The sequence below is a fragment of the Thalassophryne amazonica genome, chromosome 8 (genome assembly GCF_902500255.1).
Source record: "Thalassophryne amazonica chromosome 8, fThaAma1.1, whole genome shotgun sequence".
Taxonomy (NCBI): domain Eukaryota; kingdom Metazoa; phylum Chordata; class Actinopteri; order Batrachoidiformes; family Batrachoididae; genus Thalassophryne; species Thalassophryne amazonica.
This window is the reverse complement of record NC_047110.1, coordinates 84,575,049-84,601,703: the sequence shown is the minus strand read 5'-3', so window position 1 is coordinate 84,601,703 and position 26,655 is coordinate 84,575,049. Positions and strand designations below refer to the sequence as shown.

General features: G+C 38.3%; 1 protein-coding gene across 3 annotated transcripts in view; it reads left to right on the top strand.

Moving 5' to 3' along the window:
* The first annotated feature begins 6,375 nt into the window (after positions 1–6,375).
* phrf1 (PHD and ring finger domains 1) overlaps positions 6,376–26,655 on the top strand; it is a 44,069-nt gene continuing 23,789 nt past the window's right edge. For 2 of the 3 annotated variants that reach the window (XM_034176857.1, XM_034176855.1), the window contains exons 1-8: positions 6,376–6,474; positions 10,364–10,453; positions 13,160–13,264; positions 13,523–13,707; positions 13,849–13,932; positions 20,373–20,506; positions 21,744–21,835; positions 23,647–23,825. In XM_034176857.1, coding sequence (XP_034032748.1) covers positions 10,366–10,453; positions 13,160–13,264; positions 13,523–13,707; positions 13,849–13,932; positions 20,373–20,506; positions 21,744–21,835; positions 23,647–23,825 — 867 coding nt within the window. In that variant the 5' untranslated portion in view covers positions 6,376–6,474; positions 10,364–10,365. The remainder of the gene's footprint in view (positions 6,475–10,363; positions 10,454–13,159; positions 13,265–13,522; positions 13,708–13,848; positions 13,933–20,372; positions 20,507–21,743; positions 21,836–23,646; positions 23,826–26,655) is intronic. The other variant, XM_034176856.1, reaches the window with a different exon arrangement.

Below are 26,655 nucleotides of genomic sequence, written 5' to 3'. Positions count from 1 at the left end.
TCAGACATTATTTTATTTATTTTTATTCTTTAGGTTACAGCTGTCAAATTAAGAACTAATAATAAATAATGATAATTAACTTAGTTCCACTGAGCATATTGGATATAAACTCCAACAGATTGTAAAGAAAAAAAACAGGTGACTGATTGTTTTACCACACACACACACACACACAGGCTTTGGCAAAGACTTTTAGTTTGAAATTGTTTTCTGTGTTATGTAACCTTTGAACAGGGAGTATTTTGAAATGCATGTAGTTAGCTATGTCGAAAGATGGTTGTAATTGCCCGTGGTGGACATACGGGAGCTTGACTACATCCAGGTCTTTCGTAACATAGCGAACAGCGTACAGCCCAAGCGTGTTTACATTGAACGCTACAAATTCTCGCCTTTGGATTCGCCAGTTTGCTGGAGTGATGTATACCCGCCCTCACCCATTGTGGCAGTTCTGACAGCAGAGTTGTTTTTTTTTACCATTACAATAACACAATCATTCTCTGCTATTTAATCAGAATATTTATCACAGGCGAAATTGCGTAAAGATAATTTGCTCTTCTATTAACCCAGCTATAGATTACAAGATAATACATTTTGACATCTCTACATTGTAATGTATCAGTATAATGGTAGTGTATTGCAGAAGATTCATGTGTTATAGTGACATTGTCTAGTCTAAGACGTCCCATCTGTGGTTCAAATACGGGGAAAAAAGGCGGAACATATTTTACAGGCGGGAGATTATTTTTCATCTTTTGATGAATTACAGGCTTCCATGAAGCGATATGAAGGTTTTCGGTTAACTAATCGGCCACTTCTGTCAAAATGTGAGGAAAAAGTTTTCGCGGGGGTTGTCTTGTGACAATTATAAGCCAATCAGAGGCATTACAAATCTGAACAATTGCAAAGCCTATCACGATAACAAATTTTGCCGGCCAATATATTGCCCCAGAAAATATCACAATAGTGTCAACATCATTTAAGATTATTTTATGAATCGCTTCCTGCCCTTTTTCTGTGGGGTTTGTGTGTTCTCCCCATGTTTGTGTGGTTTCCCTCCAGGTGCTCAGGCCTCCTCCCACATCCAAAGACATGCAGGTCAGGTGAATTGGAAACTTTAAATTGACTGTAGGCGTGTGTGCGAGTGTGAATGTTTGTCTGTCTCTATCTGGCCCTGACTGGCACCCTTTCCAGGGTGTACCCTGCCTCATGTCCTGCAGCTGCTGCGATAGACCCCCATGACCCTTAATTGGAATAAGCGGGTATTGAAAATGGATGGATAATGCAGTCATTTTGTTTGAACTGGCTGATTTGCTGTTGCAGTGCCTCCCACACAGAGAGCAGGGCTGACACTGCCTCCTGCAGAGAACAACAGACAAGAGGGACAGAAGCAGCTCAGCTCACTAAAATATTGCTGACTTGTGTAAAGAAACATGCATTTAAAAAGGTGATAGCCCAAGGCCAAGTTATCATCTTAATCTTTATTTATTGGATGATAAATCAATATAGTAATTATCGCAACAGTCCTAAGAATTGGTCTGCACTTATGGTACCTGTAGCCACTGCTTTTTTTTTGTTTCTTTCTTTCAGCTCAACAGTAGATCATCTGTCTCCACCTCACCTGAAATGATTATGGGACTCTGATTTTTGTGAACTCAACCGCATATTGCAGAGGGTGCACAAGGACAGGTAACATTGGAGATTTACCTGTTCCATTCCATAATCAATGACTTTTAAGGGGGAAGTGACATGTTAATGTAAATTTCTAGGAGCAACATTTTAAACATTAATATAGCAGTCAGCAAATGTTTTAAAGATGTAGTGAAGTTAATGCTGTCCTGAGCAGAAAAAGGAGAACACTTCCCCCGTTCCATGTTTATGTAGATGAACCAGTTACACGTGCATGTATTATACATGAAAGTCCTGGCCTGGGTAACTGTTATCCTTTCCTACATTTATAAAAAGACAGTAGTAACCACTCAATGCCAGTAAAAATTGCCCAGAAATTCCTCCACCGAGAACCAATGTTCTCATGTTAAAATGGCTCTGAGCAAGGACCACGTTGGAATAGAATAAGCATAGGATGGATTTTCCCAAATGGAGAGTTCTTGGAGCTGCTAAAGGGCTGCATGTTGCCACGGAACTAATGTCCCTACTCCTCAGTGCAAAGGAGGGGTTGGGCGGTGGATGGAGGAGTTACTAAAGGGAAGCCCGTGTTTTGGTCTGAGATGCTGATGTTGTAGTGTGACATCTAGTGGCACAAAATTTAAATTATTCACAGAACCAGTTCCCATGTCTCAACATATATTAAGTTGATCCTGTTGGACCCATGCAGTTGACGAGACTTTACATTCTACATATTTTTAATACTTTGTGATTCATCTATGCAAGAGGGATGAGAAGAGAATTAAAATTTTGCAAGCATTGAGACAGAACAACATATCAGAATAGCCTTTATTTGCCAAGTATCCACAAGAATACAAGAAATATGACTTTGGTTTGAGCTGCACACTCTGTACGGAATGTATAAATATCCACTAAAGACTGAATAATTCACAGTAAAAAAAAAAAATGTGCAAAAGAAATGTGCTAGTAAAATAAAATGTGCAATAAGAAAAAACATGTATGAAACAGATTAACAGATTGAAGTTGTGCATGAGGTATATGAATTATTGAGTTTTTTTGGCAGGATAAATTGTTCATCAGTGTGATGACCTGTGGAAAGAAACTGTTCCAGTGTGTCATTGTTTTGACATACAGAGCTCTGTAACATTGACCAGTCATGATTTTTGGCTAAAGCTTCTGAAAAATAAATATTTATAATATACCATTAACAAATGATGCTACACTTGAGGTGTTGGGGTTTTAATAGTGTTTGACAGTATGTTTGCAGTATGTTTGTGTACCACTATTTTCACCAATCAGCCATAATATTGTGGCCACTGACAGGTGAAATGAATGACATTGATTTTCTCATTACAGTGGCATCTGTCAGTGGGTGGGATGTACAGGTCAACATTTTGTCCTCAAAGTTGGGGTCAGGAAAAATGAGAATAAAAATATTTCAGTGACTTTGATAAAGGCCAAATTGTGATGGATAGACGACTGGGCCAGTTCACTGGTAGCGTGAAAGTTTTACCCTGTAAATGATACACGCCTCCATGTGAATGAGGTCCATAGGATTGGTAGCAGATGACTTTCTCCTGTCCAGTGTGACATTTTGCCTGTTCAAGACAGTCTGAGAAGCATTGCTGTTGAGGCCAGTTGTGCTTATAAACTAGTATTTAATGATTGGTGAGCGCAACATGCATATAGGTTGATGTGATCAAATGCAAATGTGCAGTGTGGGTGTGTGCATGCCTCATTTACATAACTTGTCGTACATCTCATGTTGAAATACACTGCAAAAACTGATATCTAAGAAAGTTTAAAAAAAAAAAAAAGGACTTGTTTGAAGGACATTTGACTTATTTTTTGTCTAAATAGAAAAATAATCTTGTCAGGCAAATTTTTTACATAAGAAAAATGTCTTATGGGAGAATAGGGCTGCAACAAACGATTATTTGGATCATCGATGAATCTGATGGGGTTTTGACACGATTAATCGGATTAGCGGGGAATTTTTAAAAAATGTCCCAGGGAAACAATTTTTCTCTCCTTCCATCACTTTATTTAACAACAGAACAATATTTGAAAACTTAAAATACTTGAAAATCAACAAATCGTCAAATGTCCCTTGGCTGTTGAAATATAAAATAATAAAGAATAAAACAGTTTATAATAAAGAACAAAAATAATTATTTCAAATGACATTGCTTTATCAAAGTGCTGAGTTGCCATAAAACAACATTGAAACATATAAATGTTATAAAATATATGGTGAAAAAAAGAGGTATTTTGTTGCTGCAAATGAGCAATTAGCATAACCAGTTAATCATAAAACCTAAATCAAAAACTAGCCTGACTGATATGTACAATATTCTCTGCATAACTTGTAAACTATGTGGTCATTTCACAATGACAAATGTGACTCATGTCTTTCTTTCTTTCATCTTCCACCGCTTAGTCCAGTTAAGGGTCGCGAGGGGCTGGAGCCTATCCCAGCAGTCATAGAGCGCGAGGCGGGGTACACCCAGGACAGGACGCTAGTCTGTCGCAGGCCCACAAATAGACAAACAAACACAGACACACCCACAGACACACCTACGGACAATTTTTTTTAACGATTCCAATTCACCTAACCCGCATGTCTTTGGATGTGGGAGGAAACCGGAGCACCCGGAGGAAACCCACGCAAACACGGGGAGAACATGCAAACTCCACACAGAAAGGCCACGGGAATTGAACCCACGACCTTCTCGCTGTGGGGCAACAGTGCCAACCACTAAGCCACCGTGCTGCCCACATGACTCATGTCTCTTTCTCTAAAATTGTATTGTAGCATTATTAGTTATTATTGCTATTATTGTTGCTATTATTATTAACATATAAATAAAATAAATTAAAAAAATATAATTTGTAATACATTTGACTCTTTTATGACAACAAACGCTGAGCCATTAATTATTATACAGAAAACAAATGCACAAACATGCTGAAATGCCAGCTGCTTAATGCTAACTTTAACATTGAAAACGCCATAGACATGCTAATGCGTTAGCATTGGTGTTGGCATAAAATACATGTATCAACTGTTTCAGAAGACCATAACAGGTCAGTTTAACATAAAAAAAGGTAACTATTCCTCACAGACATATGCTCTTTAGGATTTTAGTGGGGAAAAATTAAGATAAAGTGAAATAAAACAAATGAAACCAACGAAGCAGCAGCTCAAAGCACTTCTTCATTTGTTCAAGATTCAAAGCAAAGCTCGGTTGATTATATGGAAGAAATGAAACATTTGCAGTAAAACAAAGTTATTTAGCAACTAATCGATGACTACATTAGTTAACAACTATTTTAATAATCGATTTTAATCAATTAACTCAATTAGTTTCAGCTGTGTTATGTAACCTTTGAACAGGGAGTATTTTGAAATGCATGTAGTTAGCTATGTCGAAAGATGGTTGTAATTGCCCGTGGTGGACATACGGGAGCTTGACTACATCCAGGTCTTTCGTAACATAGCGAACAGCGTACAGCCCAAGCGTGTTTACATTGAACGCTACAAATTCTCGCCTTTGGATTCGCCAGTTTGCTGGGAGTGATGTATACCCGCCCTCACCCATTGTGGCAGTTCTGACAGCAGAGTTTTTTTTTTTTACCATTACAATAACACAATCATTCTCTGCTATTTAATCAGAATATTTATCACAGGCGAAATTGCGTAAAGATAATTTGCTCTTCTATTAACCCAGCTATAGATTACAAGATAATACATTTTGACATCTCTACATTGTAATGTATCAGTATAATGGTAGTGTATTGCAGAAGATTCATGTGTTATAGTGACATTGTCTAGTCTAAGACGTCCCATCTGTGGTTCAAATACGGGGAAAAAAGGCGGAACATATTTTACAGGCGGGAGATTATTTTTCATCTTTTGATGAATTACAGGCTTCCATGAAGCGATATGAAGGTTTTCGGTTAACTAATCGGCCACTTCTGTCAAAATGTGAGGAAAAAGTTTTCGCGGGGGTTGTCTTGTGACAATTATAAGCCAATCAGAGGCATTACAAATCTGAACAATTGCAAAGCCTATCACGATAACAAATTTTGCCGGCCAATATATTGCCCCAGAAAATATCACAATAGTGTCAACATCATTTTAAGATTATTTTATGAATCGCTTCCTGCCCTTTTTCTGTGGGGTTTGTGTGTTCTCCCCATGTTTGTGTGGTTTCCCTCCAGGTGCTCAGGCCTCCTCCCACATCCAAAGACATGCAGGTCAGGTGAATTGGAAACTTTAAATTGACTGTAGGCGTGTGTGCGAGTGTGAATGTTTGTCTGTCTCTATCTGGCCCTGACTGGCACCCTTTCCAGGGTGTACCCTGCCTCATGTCCTGCAGCTGCTGCGATAGACCCCCATGACCCTTAATTGGAATAAGCGGGTATTGAAAATGGATGGATAATGCAGTCATTTTGTTTGAACTGGCTGATTTGCTGTTGCAGTGCCTCCCACACAGAGAGCAGGGCTGACACTGCCTCCTGCAGAGAACAACAGACAAGAGGGACAGAAGCAGCTCAGCTCACTAAAATATTGCTGACTTGTGTAAAGAAACATGCATTTAAAAAGGTGATAGCCCAAGGCCAAGTTATCATCTTAATCTTTATTTATTGGATGATAAATCAATATAGTAATTATCGCAACAGTCCTAAGAATTGGTCTGCACTTATGGTACCTGTAGCCACTGCTTTTTTTTTGTTTCTTTCTTTCAGCTCAACAGTAGATCATCTGTCTCCACCTCACCTGAAATGATTATGGGACTCTGATTTTTGTGAACTCAACCGCATATTGCAGAGGGTGCACAAGGACAGGTAACATTGGAGATTTACCTGTTCCATTCCATAATCAATGACTTTTAAGGGGGAAGTGACATGTTAATGTAAATTTCTAGGAGCAACATTTTAAACATTAATATAGCAGTCAGCAAATGTTTTAAAGATGTAGTGAAGTTAATGCTGTCCTGAGCAGAAAAAGGAGAACACTTCCCCCGTTCCATGTTTATGTAGATGAACCAGTTACACGTGCATGTATTATACATGAAAGTCCTGGCCTGGGTAACTGTTATCCTTTCCTACATTTATAAAAAGACAGTAGTAACCACTCAATGCCAGTAAAAATTGCCCAGAAATTCCTCCACCGAGAACCAATGTTCTCATGTTAAAAATGGCTCTGAGCAAGGACCACGTTGGAATAGAATAAGCATAGGATGGATTTTCCCAAATGGAGAGTTCTTGGAGCTGCTAAAGGGCTGCATGTTGCCACGGAACTAATGTCCCTACTCCTCAGTGCAAAGGAGGGGTTGGGCGGTGGATGGAGGAGTTACTAAAGGGAAGCCCGTGTTTTGGTCTGAGATGCTGATGTTGTAGTGTGACATCTAGTGGCACAAAATTTAAATTATTCACAGAACCAGTTCCCATGTCTCAACATATATTAAGTTGATCCTGTTGGACCCATGCAGTTGACGAGACTTTACATTCTACATATTTTTAATACTTTGTGATTCATCTATGCAAGAGGGATGAGAAGAGAATTAAAATTTTGCAAGCATTGAGACAGAACAACATATCAGAATAGCCTTTATTTGCCAAGTATCCACAAGAATACAAGAAATATGACTTTGGTTTGAGCTGCACACTCTGTACGGAATGTATAAATATCCACTAAAGACTGAATAATTCACAGTAAAAAAAAAAAAATGTGCAAAAGAAATGTGCTAGTAAAATAAAATGTGCAATAAGAAAAAACATGTATGAAACAGATTAACAGATTGAAGTTGTGCATGAGGTATATGAATTATTGAGTTTTTTTGGCAGGATAAATTGTTCATCAGTGTGATGACCTGTGGAAAGAAACTGTTCCAGTGTGTCATTGTTTTGACATACAGAGCTCTGTAACATTGACCAGTCATGATTTTTGGCTAAAGCTTCTGAAAAATAAATATTTATAATATACCATTAACAAATGATGCTACACTTGAGGTGTTGGGGTTTTAATAGTGTTTGACAGTATGTTTGCAGTATGTTTGTGTACCACTATTTTCACCAATCAGCCATAATATTGTGGCCACTGACAGGTGAAATGAATGACATTGATTTTCTCATTACAGTGGCATCTGTCAGTGGGTGGGATGTACAGGTCAACATTTTGTCCTCAAAGTTGGGGTCAGGAAAAATGAGAATAAAAATATTTCAGTGACTTTGATAAAGGCCAAATTGTGATGGATAGACGACTGGGCCAGTTCACTGGTAGCGTGAAAGTTTTACCCTGTAAATGATACACGCCTCCATGTGAATGAGGTCCATAGGATTGGTAGCAGATGACTTTCTCCTGTCCAGTGTGACATTTTGCCTGTTCAAGACAGTCTGAGAAGCATTGCTGTTGAGGCCAGTTGTGCTTATAAACTAGTATTTAATGATTGGTGAGCGCAACATGCATATAGGTTGATGTGATCAAATGCAAATGTGCAGTGTGGGTGTGTGCATGCCTCATTTACATAACTTGTCGTACATCTCATGTTGAAATACACTGCAAAAACTGATATCTAAGAAAGTTTAAAAAAAAAAAAAAGGACTTGTTTGAAGGACATTTGACTTATTTTTTGTCTAAATAGAAAAATAATCTTGTCAGGCAAATTTTTTACATAAGAAAAATGTCTTATGGGAGAATAGGGCTGCAACAAACGATTATTTGGATCATCGATGAATCTGATGGGGTTTTGACACGATTAATCGGATTAGCGGGGAATTTTTAAAAAATGTCCCAGGGAAACAATTTTTCTCTCCTTCCATCACTTTATTTAACAACAGAACAATATTTGAAAACTTAAAATACTTGAAAATCAACAAATCGTCAAATGTCCCTTGGCTGTTGAAATATAAAATAATAAAGAATAAAACAGTTTATAATAAAGAACAAAAATAATTATTTCAAATGACATTGCTTTATCAAAGTGCTGAGTTGCCATAAAACAACATTGAAACATATAAATGTTATAAAATATATGGTGAAAAAAAGAGGTATTTTGTTGCTGCAAATGAGCAATTAGCATAACCAGTTAATCATAAACCTAAATCAAAAACTAGCCTGACTGATATGTACAATATTCTCTGCATAACTTGTAAACTATGTGGTCATTTCACAATGACAAATGTGACTCATGTCTTTCTTTCTTTCATCTTCCACCGCTTAGTCCAGTTAAGGGTCGCGAGGGGCTGGAGCCTATCCCAGCAGTCATAGAGCGCGAGGCGGGGTACACCCAGGACAGGACGCTAGTCTGTCGCAGGCCCACAAATAGACAAACAAACACAGACACACCCACAGACACACCTACGGACAATTTTTTTTAACGATTCCAATTCACCTAACCCGCATGTCTTTGGATGTGGGAGGAAACCGGAGCACCCGGAGGAAACCCACGCAAACACGGGGAGAACATGCAAACTCCACACAGAAAGGCCACGGGAATTGAACCCACGACCTTCTCGCTGTGGGGCAACAGTGCCAACCACTAAGCCACCGTGCTGCCCACATGACTCATGTCTCTTTCTCTAAAATTGTATTGTAGCATTATTAGTTATTATTGCTATTATTGTTGCTATTATTATTAACATATAAATAAAATAAATTAAAAAAATATAATTTGTAATACATTTGACTCTTTTATGACAACAAACGCTGAGCCATTAATTATTATACAGAAAACAAATGCACAAACATGCTGAAATGCCAGCTGCTTAATGCTAACTTTAACATTGAAAACGCCATAGACATGCTAATGCGTTAGCATTGGTGTTGGCATAAAATACATGTATCAACTGTTTCAGAAGACCATAACAGGTCAGTTTAACATAAAAAAAGGTAACTATTCCTCACAGACATATGCTCTTTAGGATTTTAGTGGGGAAAAATTAAGATAAAGTGAAATAAAACAAATGAAACCAACGAAGCAGCAGCTCAAAGCACTTCTTCATTTGTTCAAGATTCAAAGCAAAGCTCGGTTGATTATATGGAAGAAATGAAACATTTGCAGTAAAACAAAGTTATTTAGCAACTAATCGATGACTACATTAGTTAACAACTATTTTAATAATCGATTTTAATCAATTAACTCAATTAGTTTCAGCTCTATGGGAAAATGTATCTCACTTTTTCTTACTAAGTTATTTAACCAATAACAAGGAAAGGCAATGGATTTTAACTCATCCAAGCAAAGGAACAAGATTGTTTTCCTTATTTTAAGACAGAAGCTAATCTTAAAATAAGAATTCTGTCTACTCTAAAGGCACATCTTGATTATTCAGTGCCTAGACATTTTGCTAGTTTTGAGAATTCTAACAAATTTTTTTACCACATTGGCAGATTATTATTTTTATTTTTATTTTTGCTTAATTCAAGACAATTAGGATAGATTTCAGATTATTTGGCTTATTTTGAGAGAGACAGTTTTTGCAGTGTACGGCACATATTATATTACAGACATTTTGCGCATGTTCAGACTTATGCGATACACTACAATTCTAACCAATACACAGGATCTTGTCACAGTTACAACATATTCTTTGCAATATGCTGTGTGTTTCTGTACCAAGCTGCTGTAACACACATTTGTATCATGTGGGGTACAGCTGGATTTACAGTGCATGAAGTTGGAATTATTGTATTGCGTAGCTCAAAGAAATTATTCTGCTGTTCTCACATCAGTTATGGATGACGATGACAGCCAAGATGAACAGATCAACCGCAGTACATCCCGCATCAAAGGAAACAGGGCTGCATTCTGGGCCATCTCAGGTATTCAGCATATTCTCTATGATCATGCATGGACCTTAAATAAGTATTAAATTCTTCAGTGGATGAAGAAAAATTGTGAGTATATTTTTATACAGGACACTGTCAAAATTCATCACTGCATACTTTCATCTGGTGTACTCATGGACTGTAGTAGCCAAATTTGTGTACGTGGGAATCTCACACAATTCTCAAAAACTGAAATATTTGTCACTGACAAGTTATTCAACAAGTTACATTTCCTGCTGATTTTGTTTATGAAATATATACAAATGGACAGGTAAGATATTACACCTGTAATGATGATAATTCAAATGTAAAATTCAAGAATTATTCAGATTTGGCAGAACTACGTATACACTCATTAGTTAATTGAGAAAAGGTCAGTCAGCAGCTAATGAGGTACAACCCCAATTCCAATGAAGTTGGGATGTTGTGTAAAATGTAAATAAAAACAGAATACAATGATTTGCAAATGCTCTTCAACCTATATTCAATTAAATACACCACAAAGACAAGATATTTAATGTTCAAACTGATGAACTTTATTGTTTTTGTGCAAATATTTGCTCATTTTGAAATGGATGCCTGCAACATGTTTCAAAAAAGCTGGGACAGTGGTATGTTTACCACTGTGTTACAGCACCTTTCCTTCTAACAGCACTCACTCAATAAGCGTTTGGGAACTGAGGACAATAATTGTTGAAGCTTTGTAGGTGGAATTCTTTCCCATTCTTGCTTGATGTACGACTTCAGTAGTTCAACAGTCCGGGGTCTCCATTGTTATATTTTGCGCTTCATAATGTGCCACCCATTTTCAGTGGGTGACAGGTCTGGACTGCAGGCAGGCCAGTCTAGTACCCGCACTCTTTTACTACGCTGTTGTAACATGCAGAATGTGGCTTGGCATTGTCTGGCAGAAATAAGCAGGGATGTCCCTGAAAAAAACATTGATTTGATTTATTGTCATTGTTATTACACAGGTGCAACAACAATGAAATTGCGTCCACACTCCAAATACCACAGGATACAGCAATTAATCCACGTTTATGTTTACCGTAATAATGGCACACATCAGAATTAAAAAAACAACACATATACATTTGACATTGTTTATGTGCACTAAACTTTGAAACAGTCCATTTTCCAAATTGAGGCAATGTGTGTGTGTGTGTGTGTGTGTGTGTGGTGGTGGGGGGGGAGCAGCAACATATGGTCACGCCGCCATCGTCAGCTTGGGGGGTGCAGGAGTGGCGTGAACGGGGGCAGCCGCCCTCGCCAGAGTCCCAAGCTGAATGCTTGGATGGCAGCATGTGTTGCTCTAAAATCTGGATGTACCCTTCAGCATTGATGGTGCCATCACAGATGTGTAAGTTGCCCATGCCATGGGCAACTTACACACCCCCATACCATCACAGATGCTGGCTTTTGAACGTTGAGCTGGTAACAATCTGGATGGTCTTTTTCCGATTTTGTCCAGAGGACATGATGTCCATGATTTTCAAAAACTATTTGAAATGTGGACTCATCCGACCACAGCACACTTTTCCACTTTGCGTCTGTCCATTTCAAATGAGCTCGGGCCCAGAGAAGGCGGCGGCATTTCTGGATGTTGTTGATGTATGGCTTTTGCTTTGCATGGTAGAGCTTTAACTTTCACTTGTACATGTAGCGACGAACTGTGTTAACTGACAATGGTTTCCTGAAGTGTTCCTGAGCCCACACGGTAAGATCCTTTACACAATGATGTCTGTTTCTAATGCAGTGCCGCTGAGGGATCGAAGGTCACGGGCATTCAGTGTTGGTTTTCGGCCTTGTCGCTTACATGTAGAAAGTTCTCCAGATTCTCTGAATCTTCTGATTATATTATGGACTGTAGATGATGTAATCCCTAAATTCCTTGCAATTGAACGTTGAGAAATGCTCTTCTTAAACTGTTGGACTATTTGTTTCATGCAGTTGTTCACAAGTAGTGATCTTCGCCCCATCTTTGCTTGTGAATTGGTGAGCCTTTTGGGGGTGCTGCTTTTATACCCAATCATGACACTCACAGTTGGTGTCCTCAGTTCCCAAACGCTTATTGAGTGTTGTTAGAAGGAAAGGTGATGTAACACAGTGGTGAACATACTACTGTCCCAACTTTTCTGAAACATGTTACAGGCATCCATTTCAAAATGAGCAAATATTTGCACAAAAACAATAAAGTTTATCAGTTTGAACATTAAATATCTTGTCTTTGTGGTGTATTTAATTGAATATAGGCTGAAGAGGATTTCCAAATCATTGTATTCTGTTTTTATTTACATTTTACACAATGTCCCAACTTCATTGGAATTGGTGTCGTAATTAATTAATCATTTTGTCAACATCTGAATTTGATGTTTGAGTAAAATTAATATCTCTAGATTTTAGTGTAATGGACAGAAGAATAAAAAAAAATGAAAGCTGTTTACCTGGCAAATTATGAAGATGATTATTCATAATTGTTTGACATTTTATGGACTCAACAGTTATATAAATAAGAGTATTGTTATTCCACAGTAACTGGACTTATTGGTCTTCAAGACCAATAAGTCCAGTTACTGTGGAGAAAGTTAGACTTTTCTTACCTGGATTAATCATTTTTCAGCAAATACACCAGCTTCCAGGCTTAGGCTTTTTAAACCTTTAAAGATTTATGCTATAGTGCAACTTAACATTTTTCCCCAGATGACTCTGACAATGAGGAGGAGTCTGAAGAGGCAGAGTCTGACAGTGATGAAGAAGACGAGGAGGATCACCTTGATGGAGAGGAGAATGACAATGAAGATGGTGGTAAGAAAGATTGCATTTGCCCATTGTTGTAAACGTACCAGTAGACTTTTTCATGAATGTAAGTAACCTTTAGCTGTTAAATTGTTCAATTTATTTATCTGATAATAATGGTTTTTGTAATGTTTGTGCAGTGTATTTTGGGCTTCTTTATTTCTTTCTTTTAGTTGTTTGGTTACTACATTGCATTATGCTGCAGTGCCTTTTACATAGACATAATTGTTTAATACAAGCACTTGGATTATTACCCACTTTTATCAGATGAAGAGGAGGAAGAATGTAAGGCAGAGAATGGAGGATCTTCAGCAGAATTTGTAGAGATGAGCTCAGATGAGGACAGTGAGAAGTGTCCCATTTGTCTTAACTCGTTCAGAAGCCAGCTTGTGGCAACACCAGAGACCTGTGAGCACTATTTCTGTCTTGACTGCATCCTTGAATGGGCCAAGGTAGGTTTTACTTTAGATTTTAAGAATCAACAAACTATGTACAAGATATTTTTTTTATATGTTTAGTCTGTATTGAAAAAGGTTCAGCTGTGGAGGATACTTAGTTGCTCGGTTGTTGTTTTTCTTCTTTTCTGCATTTAGAATGCAAACTCTTGTCCTGTTGACCGCATCACCTTCAGCAACATATATCTAAGGAAATGTTTTGGGGGCAAAGTGCAGAAAATGGTAAGTGTTTAAAGTTCACTTAGATGATTTGTAGAATATTGTGCGCCCCGTTACAACTGTCAAAGGGTTGGGTAATCAAGACATCGGCAACATGCAAATGGCCCTTGCATGTGTGTAGATATTAACGAGTATATCATACGGAAAGATGAGCAACACTTGCATGGCCATGCAACACACAGGTATCTCGATTGAGACCTGTCCTTTTCTAGATTTTTTTTTTTTTTGATGTGCTTTTATAGTGTACTTTATATCATATGTATTATAATCCTTATGTTTGTGTAGTCACTCATCTTCAACCACTTCATTGTCAGCTGTCACTCATTACTGATAAAAAATTTTAATCGCATGATATCCTTGATTAATTGTGATTAATTGCATTGTTATACGCAAAATCCAAAAATTAATTCAAAAGTAGTGTATAGCACAGTAAATTATAGTTACCCAGTGATGTCCAGTCGTTCCCAGTGAGAGCAACAGCGGGTGCACGTTGTAAAGTTGTGGCTTTTGCAGTCGTCTCCTTTATGGCGCATTGTGGGGGAATCTCATGTGTGCCGTCATTTGTTGCGATTGCATTCGCAAGCTTCTCTTGCCTTTGTTTATCTATAGTTCTCCCACACGCTGCATCTAACGCGCTGCAGTGTTTCGTTGAGTGATTTGCTGGTATCAGCTGTGTGTGCTGCATTTAGGTGATATTTAACACTCAAAGTACTCCGCTGATAAGAAAATGCAGCTTTGCAGTGGCTGCAAATAACTTCGGTTCTGTCAATTACGCCGTCTGGAAGCACTTTAAAATTTAAATGGCCATGTAAAAGTTCTGTTGCCGGCATTAATTAATGCGTTAATGTGATAATAATGCGTTAACTTGCCCAGTGTGTGTGTGTATGTATATATATATATATATATATATATATATATATATATATATATATATATATAGTGCATCCAGAAAGTGTAACTGTTCGCAGCGCTTTGCTTTTTCCACATTTTATGTTACAGCCTTATTCTAAGATGGATGGCATTCATTTTTTTTCCCCCTGAAAATTCTACACACAATACTCCATAATGACAATGTGAAAAAAAGTTTTTTAGATTTTTGCAGATTTATTGAAGAAGAAGAAAAAACTAAGGAATCTCATGTACATCAGTATTCACAGCCTTTGCCATGAAGCTCAAAATTGAGCTCAGGTGCATCCTGTTTACACTAATGACCTTTGAGATGTTTCTACAGGATAATTGGAGTCCACCTGGGGTAAATTCAGTTCATAGGACATGATTTGGAAAGGCACACAGCTGCCTACATATAAGGTCCCACAGCTGACAGTGCATGTCAGAGCAAAGACCAAGCATGAAGTCAAAGGAATGACTATTCCATGACAGACCTCTGAGACAGGATTGTCTCGAGGCACAAACCTGGGGAAGGGTACAGAAACATTTGTACTGATTTGAAGGTCCCAATGAGAACAGCGGGCTCATCATTTGAAAATGGAAGACATTCAGATCCACCAGGACTCTTCCTAGGGCTGGTCACCTGTCAAAACCAAGCGATCAGGGGAGAAGGGCCTTCATCAGGGAGGTGACGAACCCGATGGTCACTCTGTCAGAGCTCCAGCATTCCATTGTGGAGAGAGGAGAACCTTCCAGAAGGACAACTGTCTCTGCAGCAATCCACCAATCAGGTCTGTATGGTAGAGTGGCCAGACGAAAGCCACTCCTTACACCCCTGTCACACCTTGACGATTTGCTAGCGTATGCCAACCGTATTAAAAACGCTGGCATACGCAAGTGTACATCTACTCAGTCATGGGTACATTTTGTGTAAGTTAAGACCATGCTGATATACCTCATAATATTGCAAGTACGTTGAAAATTTTTGGGCATGCACAATATTTTTAACGCATGCCAGCGTATGTCTCATGCATCCTGTAAGTTATGTGATTGTTGACACACGTTTCTTGTAAGTTGCTCATAACATACATCCATTGATTGGCTGAACAACTGAAAGCTGCAGTCCTCATGAGACCAGTTCAAACTGTTACAAATATTAAAACCATTCACGCACAGTAAATATCAAGTCTTGTCTTACCTGTTTGTTTCAGTTGGATTCATCGTCGCAGCCTGATGAAAACTTTTCTATATCACATAAAGGGTCCTTATTTTGAAAATGACGTCTGAAAATACTTTAGTTCTTTGTCGTGGCTGAAGAAACGCAGCGTTTTAAAAATGTCCCTCTGTGTTTGACTGCTCCCAGTGTGTTTCTCAGCCTGAACCAGAGGAAACTGGCCCTTTGTGCCACAACAAGAAAATGAAATTATTTTAAAAGTTGAAAGGGTCATAGGGCCTCATTCATTCACGTCAGCGTTTACCACAGACATCAGGCGATTCTTCAGCATTCTGCACACATTGAAAATAAATCCCATCAGCAACAAAGACAAAAATTAAATTTAAAAAAATGTTAAATTACTCTCTTTGGCCTCCATATGGAGGGGAGAGGCCACTTGATAGCGTACGTGTGCTCGATGACGTGCTTGTCAATATGTATGTGCACCACCTGCCAGACAAGAGGGTTCTGCCGGCGATGGAAACACAAGCCAAGCCAGACTTAACCGTTCCAACCTGTGCCATACCTACCTGGGCCACTAGGTGGAAACAGGACTGTCAGCGTACGTTGGCTGAATCGTCATAGTGTGACAGCTACATAATTTATTAGATGTACGTCAGCGTATTTTGTGCATTTTTCATACGTCGACATACGCTGACTAAATCATCATGATGTGACAGGGCCCTTAGTAAAAGGCACATGGCAGCCTGCCTGGAGTTTGCCGAAAGGCACCTGAAGGACTCTCAGACCATGATAAATAAAATTCTTTGATGAGACAAAGATTGAACTCTTTGGCGTGAATGCCAGGCATCATTTTTAGAGGAAACTAGCCACCATCCCTACAGCGAAGAATGGTGGTAGTAGCATCATGCTGTGGGATAACCATCTCTGGACAGATCTGAAAGTGGCTGTGCATCAAGCTCCATCAGGTTGGATGCGGAGCGCTGAAGTGCAGGGGATAACGGAAACAATCCTGCAAATGGCAATACAAGCACCAAAGTCAGCACAAATACTCCTTATACATTACTCTTTTGAAAAAAACGACTAGCCACTTGAATTTTCAATAGGCAGCCAGGTAGGGGTCAATAGAAGAATTATACAGGGGTCAAAATTAAAAATGCTCCAATCAAATTGAAAACTACACTACAGTATTTGTCTGATCATAACAATTCCAAAAAGGTATACAGTGGGGAAAATAAGTATTTGACCCCCTGTCAGTTTTGCAGGTTTTCCCACCTACAAAGAATGGAGAGGTCTGTAATTTTTATCGTAGGTACACTTCAGCTGTGAGAGACAGAATAAAAAAAAATCCAGAACGTCACATTGTATAATTTTTAAATAATTAATTTGCATTTTATTACATAAAATAAGTATTTGACCCCCTACTACTCAGCAAGAATTCTGGCTCTCACAGACCTGTTAATTTTTCTTTAAGAAGCCCTCTTATTCTGCACTCTTTACCTGTATTAATTGCACCTGTTTGAACTTGTTACCTATATGAAAGACACCTGTTTACACAATCAATCACACGCCAACCTATTCACCATAGCCAAGACCAAAGAGCTGTCTAAGGACACCAGGGACAAAACTGTAGACCTGCACAAAGCTGGGATGGACTACAGGACAACAGGCAAGCAGCTTGGTAGAAGACAACACCTGTTATAATTATTTATTAGAAAGTGGAAGAAACACAAAATGACTGTCAATTTCCCTCGGTCTGGGATTTCATGCAAGATCTCACTTTGTGGGGTAAGGATGATTCTGAGAAAGCTCAGAACTACACAGGAGGACCTGGTCAATGACCTGAAGAGAGCTGGGATCACAGTCACAAAGATTACATTAGTAACACATGATGCTGTCATGGTTTAAAATCCTGCAGGGCAGCAAGGTCCCCCTGCTCAAGCCAGCACATATCCAGGCCCGTTTGAAGTTCACCAGTGACCATCTGGATGATCCAGAGGAGGTATGGGAGAACGTCATGTGGTCGGATGAGACCAAAATAGAGCTTTTTGGAATCAACTCCACTTCCCATGTTTAGAGGATGAGAACAACCCCAAGAAAACCATCCCAACTGTGAAGCATGGGGGTGGAAACATCATACTCTGGGGATGCTTTTCTGCAAAAGGGACAGGATGACTGCACCGTATTGAAGGGAGGATGGATGGGGTCATGTATGGTGAGATTTTGGCAAACAACCTCCTTCCCTCAGTAAGAGCATTGAAGATGGATCATGGCTGGGTCTTCCAGCATGACAGTGACCCCAAACACACAGCCAGGGCAACTAAGGAGGGGCTCCGTAAGAAGCATTTCACGGTCCTGGAGTGGCCTGGCCAGTCTCCAGACCTGAACTCAATAGAAAATCTTTGGAGGGAGCTGAAACTCCAAACCTGAAAGATTTGGAGAAGATCTGTATGGAGGAGTGGACCAGAATCCCTGTTGCAGTGTGTGAAAACTTGGTCAAAAACTACAGGAAACGTCTACCTCTGTAATGGCAGACAAATGTTTCTGTACCAATTGTTAAGCTCTGTTTTTGTAGGGGGTCAAACACTTGTTTTTTGCAATAAAATGCAAATTAATTATTTAAAAATCATACAATGTGATTTTCTGGATTTCTTTTTAGATTCTGTCTCTCACAGTTATAATATACCTACGATACAAATTACAGACCTCTCCATTCTTTGTAGGTGGGAAAACCTGCAAAACTGACAGGGGGTCAAATACTTATTTTCCCCACTGTAGTTTGGACTATCTGCCTGAATGTTCAGGAGTTACGGGGTAAAAACAGCAAAAATGGTGGCAAAGGTCAGTTTGTACAGGGGTCAAAAGTTAAAGATCCTTAAATATTGGTAAAAAAGTGATGCAAATTATTGGTTGAGCTAATAGGATTAATAAATGGAACAGTTTTGACTGTTGAATGCTTGGCCTCCAAAGACAAGGTCAACGTCCATTGGATTCTATGACATGAGACATATGTTACAATGTAACATGATAATTAAACATGATACATGGTCCAAACTATTCCTTTTTAAAACCCTGTAGTTTTCAATTTGATTGCAGCATTAATTTTGACCCCTGTGCAATTCCTCAATTGACCCCTGACTGGCCACCTATTGAAAATTCAAGTGGCCAGTTTTTTCAAAAGAGTAATGTCTAAGGAGTATTTGTGACAAATTTGATGCTTGTATCACCATTTGCAGGATTTTGCTCTGAATATTCTTTTAGCTGCTTTACTATTAAGAGGTGCTGCAAAGAGGAATGGCCAAAACTGCCCAAAGATAGGTGCACCAAACTTGTGGCTTCATAATTCAAAAAAAATTTAGGCTGAAATTGCTGCCAAAGGTGCATAAACAACGTATTGAGCAAAGGGTGTGAATACTTATGTACATGTGATTGCTTACATTTTTTTTTATTTTTAATACATTTGCAAACCATTAAAAAAAAAAAGCATTTTCATGTCATTATGGGGTGTTGTGAGTCAAATTTTGAGGGGAAGAAATTCATTTACTCCATTTTGGAATAATGCTGAAATGTAACAAAACTTAAAGCGCTGTACTTTCCGGATGCACTTTGCGTGCGTGTATAATACACACACACACACACACGGTAGTATACCGCAATATAGACATTGCATTTTCAAATATTTGGCTGAGTTTGTTTGGATATGTAACAGATAAAAGTAAAAATAATAATTATAAGGTTCTAATTTAGTCCACTCAGCATGTCCTTCAGGATCTTGCATTTCAGGTGGAAAATTGTGTAGCACATATGGCAGATCTCATATGCAGTGTGCGGTGTCTTGTTTGCACTCATATACAGGGAAAATTAGCTTTTTCTACTTTTGTAGTACACATGTACCGTTGTGATGACCAGACACAAAACAATGTGGACCTGGCATGCTGCTTTAACACTGGTTAAAAATGCTCATTTAACTTTAAGGGCTAGATGTAAATAGATCACACACTCCACAAATGCGGCTTTGTTTACTGATGTGGGTCACTGTGAACTTTGATTGGAATATTTGACATGGTCACGGCACATGCTTGTGGATAAACTGGCTTGCCTTATTGAACTGCATAAAGTTTTTCTATCTTTTATAATATGTTGAGCTCATTATTATTGTTAGTAGTAGAACTAGTGGTAGTAGTAGTAGTAACAGCAGTACTGCTACCACTATGACTATCATGGACATTTGTTTAGAAAAGTGATCTTGTTACCACACTTAAGCACTGGGCACAAGGTGCATGTGTGTGGCATCATTGTATAGCCCTTTTGGTCTCAGATGTAAAATCTCTCTATACACGAAGTCCATTTGCAGTTTATTCAAATTTTCTGTTTCATTCAGATCACAGTTCAAAAGCCTGTGACAGAAGCTGAAGAGGAAGTTGTTGACCTGGAGCTTGACCAAACCAATTGTGAGGTGTGTGGTGCCAGTGACCGTGAAGACCGCCTTTTGCTCTGTGATGGATGTGATTCTGGGTGAGATGACTGATATGTTTCTCGTTACCCTTGTATATGCAAAGGAAAGTCCTTCTGTCTTGCCTCTATTATGTCGCCACACTGGCGTCTATCTGTGGGTAGTTGTTTTTGTGAACATAACTGCAACCATACAGGGTAGACACTTTGTACTTGTACCTTTGGTAGTCCTGGGTAGTAAACGTGATTACATTTTAAGGTTGTTTAGTGCATATATTTGCATATTGAGTGTTTCTTGTGAAAACAGTAGTTCCAGCAACACAGAATCCAGTATGGTCGACACTTTGTATTTGAAATGTGTGTGTTGACACAGATATGTCATTGTACTCTCATTCTGTGTGTGTTATTGCATATTTAGCAGTGTTTCATTTCTTTTTAAGGATATAATAACGCCCATATTCCCCTATTCCTATTATGATCCCCACAATCCAGATAAAGTGTAAAAACGGGATGAAAATGCTTAGTCTGACATGCCTCTTTTCAGGCTGGCTTATAAAATGCAGACCTGGCAACTGGCTGGCATATAAATTGCATACTTGACAACCCACTTGAAAATGAAAGTAAAGCTGTGCCCAGCTGTATTCTCAGCCACAACCTCAACAAACGCTGCTTTGGCTTCAAATTTTTACCCCTCTGGAGCGCAGTCAAACAAGGTTAGACCTTACTTGTGTGAAGTGCCTTGAGGCAACTCTGTTGTGATTTGGCACTATATAAATGAAAATAAATTGTAGTATCAGGCTGTACTCACTGGGACTACCCCATTTAAAGATGTTGGAACATGATTGAAGCTGTTAAGACTGCGAACACCCAGAAGTGACTCCTTAATGATGCAGATTTGGGGAATTGGGATGAAATTTTAGAGCTGTTCAAAAATTTCATCCCAATTTCAAAACTGGTGCCACTGATGGCTGTAACTACTGTGTATACCAAGTTTGTTCAAGATTGACAAAAGATGCATCATGTAGTTACTGTGATGCTTCAAAACGCAACCCGATTTTCTATTCAGGATGAAACGAGAGGGAATGGCACTCTGTGGAATAAGAGTATAATTTTAAATTTGTGTAAAGGTTTTTAGAACTTAATTCTCTAGAATGTCTGCACATTGCTGTATATATGGTGGAGAGCAAGTCACAACATCATCAACTGATATACTAATAATAACTTTCCCCCTTGGTTTGTAGTCTTCAAAAACTTGTCATATTTCTTGTAGAATAATGTATTCTGCCTTTTTATACTGCAGGTATCACATGGAATGTCTCACACCGCCTCTGGATGCTGTGCCTGTTGAGGAATGGTTCTGCCCTGATTGTGAAGCCAACAACCGTCATTCAAGTAAATCTATAAGACATTTAGTCAAAACAATGTTTTCGACTGGACGAAACTGATGTGAGCACCCTAATCCAGAATGATTTAAGCAGATTAGAGAATGAAAATACACAGGTGGAGCATGGTCGGTATCCATCAGTAACACCTTTCTTAACAGTAAAAGCTTTCTTTCTCTCCGCTTAGTTTTATTTCTGTTTAATATGATTTCTACTAATATCACCTTTTATTATGTCAATTTTGTAAAAAAAAAAAAATGAAGCAAAATGTACTCCATTATTCACCAATAACCAACACTTTAGATTTTGGCAGTTGGTCTGAGTCTTAAAAATTATTTTACATATGTGAAAGGCCCTGAAGTCAGGTATTGCTCATGGATAAAGTGAAGTGAATTTATTGCTTGTAGAAACGTTTATGGGTTTTTAAAATTTTAACACAGATTTCATAAATGTAGATTGATTACACATTTCATTATAGTGATGAAGATTTATGTGTCATTCGTGACCAACTGTCTTCAGATTTTGGTGGCATCTGTCCACAGCAGGAAATTTACTGTCACAAATTGTTGCTTAGTCTTTACCATGAAAATCTAGAAACTATTGGCTCTCTGTGTCAGGACAACACATCACTGACTTAGTGTCATGGTTTGACAAGTGACAAAGTTTATTTGGCACACAAAATATTCAAATAGAAAAAAATGAACAATTCCACAAACTCATAGACAAAACTAGTGAGTCCGAAAGGGTGTGGGCTGAAGCAAAGCTTATTAGCGCCCACCCCTGCTAGTACAAGTCCATCAATTCTAATCAGTCATATTTACATAAAAACAAATTCACTACTACATGTCGACACACAGACATACACATCAATATGCTATTCACTTATAATTATATTTATATAGTACCAGATCACAAGAAAGTCGAATCAAGGCACTTTACGCAAGTAAGGACTAACCTTACCAACCCCCAGAGCAAGCACTAGGCAACTGTGGTGAGGAAAAAAAACTCCCTATAAGGAAGAAACCTCAAGCAGACCAGGCTCTTGGGGGTGACCCTCTGCTTGGGCTGTGCCATATATACCTATATACATACGTATATACTTTACATACATAAATATATACATATATATACATACATATACACGGTCACTTATATACATATATACACATACACCTACCCATATCTATATATCTACATACGCATACACATACCCACACATTCAAATATACAGTAAGTCCCACTTATAAATTGAACATTCCCTATAAATCAAATTATATTTGCTTCTTTATGATACTTGGACATGATGTTCTTTTTGAGTAGTTTCTTAAATCTTACTAAGGTACCACTCATTCTAACCTCTGAACATTTGTTACATTTCTTCACCCCAACCAAAGACGCACAAAAACTCTTTACATTTGTTCTTACTGGTGGTTTCATAAAAATTGCACAACCTCTTAAACTATAACTGGATTCCCTCAATCTGAACAGACTCTGGACATGTCTCGGTAAGGCTTGGTTTTTCACTCGAAACAAAGTTTGAATTGTAATGTAATCGACCACATCTATGAATTTTAATAAATTTAAATACACAAATAGAGAATGAGTTGGTTCACGATAATGTTTATTGCAGATGATTCGTATGGCTCGTTTTTGCAAAAGGAATATTGGATTGGTATTTGATTTGTAAGTGTTTCCCCATGATTCAACACAATATGTCATATATGGTACCATCAGAGATGAGTGTCATGGTTCACTTGACACAGTTGCTTAAGCAAACTGTCTGCATCATCTTTTCATCATTTTGCAATTCCACTGTCTCAGGGAGTCCTGCTGGCGAAGTGAGCGAGACAGAAAGTGTTGCCCGTCCTGAACAACGTGCCACGAGTCACTCCCAGTCCCATGCTGCCAGGTCTAGACGAGCAATCGCTCGCACACAGCAGAGCGAAAGGGTTCGCGCTAATGTCAACCGGCACCGCATCACACAGGCACGCTCCTCACAGGTTTGGCATGAGGCGTGATGCTTCTGTATTGGCTCATTTAATAACTCACATTTGCATCTTATGTACAAATTTGAGTTTTACAGATCAATGTCTTGATGTTGTACAAAGTTTGTTGCTCTATGGAAGTTTGACATTTGTATGCTGCTTGTACTTATTTATTTATTGAGCTAACATTAAGTTCTAATGACAATAGAATTGAATGTATTTGTTACTTCAGACCAGTAATTTTAACTGCATCCTATGATCAGCAATGCAGACTTCAAGTTTGGGCTGGGTGATATGAACAATATATTGCTCTAATATATTGCAGTATCTTTCCTTTTAAGGTTTAAAACAAACAAATAAATAAAAAACAATAGCAAAGCTGGTCAAAGGACTCTAACGACGCTAACAAAACCTGGGAACAGTGGCACTGTGCCCTGCTGTTATAATGTCTGACGCTGGATACTCAGCATCAGACCTTGGAGATTATCTGCCCTGTCTGATTTCCAACCCTCTCTGCTCCATCCACTGCTCACTGAGCCATCAGTTACGGCTGCAGCAGGCACACATGGAAAACATGCTGGGGAAATGATCTCCAGGAGCACAGTTGCTGACATGTGGTCTGTGTTTTGCTTGTTTTGTGAAGCATGTTCTATTTCTGCCAGTACATAGAGCTCTTAAAACCTTGATAAGTACTTGAAAAATAACATAATCCAGTTTTTTTTTAATTTACAGCTTGTGAAATTACTGTTGCACAGCAAATGTAGATGATTTGTACATGTGTAAATGCACACATACATATATTTGTCATCATAAGCCAAAAAAGGGAGCGTCTTAACATTAACTTTATACCTTGATTATGGACAGTGATTGACAATAAAAACACTGAATTATAAATGAAGGTGTCTACTTTTGCATGACATGATTGCAGCTTGGTGGTTATTGCATAAATTAATGCATGTACATGAATTGGCACAGTCCCAACCAGGGGGCATTTTAAGGATGTAGACTGTACATCACTAACTATATTGTTTCACTTTCCAGGTGGTTGCATAATGTTCTATAGTTTTTGTTTTTACAATCTTTCTATATAATTTATTAGGTCTATGATTCATTATCAAGTAGCTCCTTATATTGTGTGTTATCTAGATGCACTGGATACCATTCTTAAAGTGCATATGTCACACCAGTCAGTGCTATTTAAAAAAATAAAATTATATACTAGATTATAATTCATTTCTTCAGAGTTTTTATCTTGTGTGGGCACTGATATAGCTGATAAAAGCAACTTAGCCAGATTGCATGAATAAAATACATGACAGATTAATAGCCATTTTTATCCATAATCATTACGTAACCTTGGAGACATGGCTTTTACCTAGCTGGAGGCAGTGGTGGGCACAGTTCTGCTAATCCGCTAACTGCTAATTATCGAAGCTAATGTTTTCATTAGTGGATTAGCTTTCCAGATAACTTTGAAAACATCAGCGGACCAATTAGCTTCCGATAAATTTAGTTCCATAACTTTTAGACCGCTAACATATTTTTGCGGGCATAGTGAATAAAACTTAACATTTAAAAACATTTTTAAAGTCTGAAATCGAAGATTTTAGTGCCTGTCTGTTACATGTTTTGTAGCAGCCAGCCAGTCATGAATGGTAGAGCTCTATACTCTGCAGGCAAAGGAGAGCTGACTACGAGAGAGAAAGAAGAAAAAAAGATAATTTCTCTTTATACCGTACAATGTTGGTCATTCCACTGCAGTCTTGCACAGGCACACGGTTTTGACTTATGGTTATAATTTTAAACAAATTAATTGCAGACAAGTTATTGAAATTAACCTCACGTCTGTCATTTTACAAAGTGAAAATATCAGCTATATGTTTTAGTTTTAAAGTCATGCACTAATTTTGAATTTTTTAGCATTTGGTCACACATGCCGCATTGCATTATGGGTACATTAGTTTCCTGATGTCAGTGGTTGGCTGGTCGGTATAACACAGTTACTGAAATGTGTGGTGGGTTTTACAAATAAATCTGTATTTGTAAATATGTCTTTTTTTTCCATTTGTAAAGGCAATTTGAAAACTGAAAATTCTAAGTCCATCACATTTACCAATAGATGGCAGTGTTTAAGGCAGTGTGAGGAGCCACACATTTGCTAAATGTGATGAAGGACTTAAACCTGGAAAGTGAAACCCTATAGGTACTGATGTACAGTCTCCATCCTTAAAATGCATTCATGCCATGCACATGTAGAGACCACCTATGTGAGTATATGAATTCAGTATTTTTTTATTACAGTAAATATTCTGAAACAGTTACACTATTGAATTCAGGGACGTATCAGGACTGTCGAAGGTGAAGCAGTCACAAATGTCTTATGAAATCTCCCACCTGGGAATCGCCCGGGTACACTGCTAATTATGAATAAATCAACATTAATTAAGAGGCTAGCAGGAGAGTTACTTGTTGTGTTTAAGAAGAATGATAAATGTTCAAACCACTTGCACTCCATTGTCTTATGTTACAACCTGTAATCATCCCTTGTACTTGTGTCCTAGAGGTGTTGGTGGGAGTGAAATGCTTACACTGAAGTCAAAATTGTATTAAATTCTCTCTTAAAAAAAAAAAAAAAAAAGATGCTTGTTCAAAATACAGTGCCACTTTCTATAATTGATCTGTTATCTCTCTGGCAGTTTCCTTGCTTGCGAGGATAGTGGGAAGGCTTTTTTTTTTTTCCCCCTAAAAGCCCTCTGGTGGCTAAAAAGTCCGATGCGGGATGCACAAGACCTGTTACACTTGAGGCAAATGAACACTTGAGTAGGCTGGGCTTGTGCTGCTGCCC